The 1,803-nt window shown below is 56.8% G+C and overlaps 1 protein-coding gene across 1 annotated transcript; it reads right to left on the minus strand.

Moving 5' to 3' along the window:
* Window positions 1-211: 211 nt before the first annotated feature.
* Window positions 212-1,282, minus strand: LOC110595179 (dual oxidase 2-like; the record flags this gene model as incomplete). The annotated part of the gene is made up of 3 exons (XM_021709895.1): window positions 212-460; window positions 756-884; window positions 1,113-1,282. Coding segments are annotated over 3 exons (422 nt in total), but the record flags the coding sequence as incomplete, so codon positions are not given.
* Window positions 1,283-1,803: the final 521 nt, after the last annotated feature.

The following is a 1,803-nucleotide window of genomic DNA, read 5'->3' on the forward strand; positions in this document are numbered from 1 at the left end:
ACCCCCTTCTCCCTCAAATGCTGGGCCAAGAAAATACCAACACGATTACATTGCTTTCGTGTAAGTCAAACAGGGACATGAGGACTTATTGGAGGAAAACACTATTGCATGTCTTCATTGCTTCAAAACAGGGACTGTCCCCTCCCCACTTTGCTTGCCATGGCTTGAACTGGGGTAGGGGGTAGTCTTTGTCTTCTCAGAGCCTGGGACTGAGGGGCTCCCCAGCCCTCCAGCTGAGGCCTGAGGTGGGTTCTAATGAATTGCCAGCAGGCCTGGGCAACTTAGGTCCATAAAGAGGAAGGCAGGAGACTGGAAGCAGGAACCAGGGAGGGCAGGCTCAGAAGTTTTCATAGTGGTGCATGAAGTGGGCTCGGTCCTGTCTGTTGACAAGCTGACAGGCCTTCTCTACATTCTTGGTCATTCCTGGAGGGCCGCAGCTGAACACTCCAATCTTGCGCACCTGTCAGAGGATTGGATCAAGAAGGAGAAGCCAGCAGCCTTAAGACACTCATTCCTCAGGGAAAACAAAGCCTGGCTGGAATGACCAGGGTTTCAAGTTCAAATCCTGAGGAAAATGCTTGAGCTGTAAGGGGTTGAACTTCTCCTTCAGCACTTGACCCTATCCTATCCTATCCTATCCTGGGGCCGGGTTGTCGGTGGGGGTCCTATCCCTGCTCAGGATACAACTGCAGGATGCTTGAGGACCAGAGCCAGGGAAAGGCCAGAGTCTCAGGGTGGAAGGGGGCGGAACTGACCTGTGGGTGGACTTCCTGCAGGGAGTTGAAGAAGGGCTCGAAGGGGGGGCGGCCAAAGTGAGTGATGGAGCGCAGGCCCGTGAACAGACTCCGGTTCAGCACCTTCTGGAAGTGCCGCTCGCAGATGTACTGAGGGCACAAGGGCAGATCAGCCCAAGGACAATCAAGGTCAGCACTGAGCTTGAGCCAGCCCACACACACAGCCCAGGAGACAGGCTGAGGTGGGGATGGAGCTGAAGGCTGAGGGTCGGGGCTACCAGCGCTGTGCCTCCTGCCAGCTGGGGACTCATCAGCCCCGGCCATCCCGTCATATGCTGCCAATCCATCTACTTGTCAAGCTGCCCAGCCCTGACATACCAGCATGGTGGTCCTGAGGTCGAACTTCTCTGCCAGCTGGGTGATATAGATGTGCACAGACACCAGGTCCTGGTGGTCATTCTCCTCCACCTCCCGGATGATGTCAGCCAGCCACTCGAACTGCCGCTGGGTCCGCGTCACCCAGATGAAATAGATCTGGGGACACAAGGCTGGCACTCAGGACCCAGCTCAGCTCAGGCTCCCTAGGCCCCAGGGATCTCCATACTGATAGAACTCTTCTGACCTCCGCCTGAGGAGATGGAGAGTATGGACCACAGGGCCAGCGTCTGAGGCCCCAGATGGAGTTGCTCCAAGGCACAGAGCTGGAAGTGAAAGAGCCTGAAGCGATGGGAAAGGTCCCTTGCGATTGAGAGTTGAAGGCCTATGGGGCAGGAAGCAGCTTTCCCAGGCTGAGCCTGTCCTACTGCTCCCTCCAGTGGGCCTGCGCAGGCTGCAATACACCTAGAGGCTGAGGGGCCTTTCAGAGTGCCTTCAGGGCAACCCAGCCAGCTGCCTAGGTGGATAGGAACAGGTTCAAAGTAAGAACAGAGGTGGAAGCTCCCCTGGGGGCAGTCCTCCCCAGCTTCTGAGGGGGGGATGTGGGGCCCTGTGGGTTAAGAAGCAAAGACAGAACTGGCATGGGCAGAGGAGAGGAGGGGAGCTGTCACCCTTCAAGTGCTGACAGCCTATG

This window comes from Carlito syrichta, unplaced genomic scaffold (assembly GCF_000164805.1).
Source record: "Carlito syrichta isolate Samal-C Ts95f unplaced genomic scaffold, Tarsius_syrichta-2.0.1 Scaffold287601, whole genome shotgun sequence".
NCBI classification, from domain to species: domain Eukaryota; kingdom Metazoa; phylum Chordata; class Mammalia; order Primates; family Tarsiidae; genus Carlito; species Carlito syrichta.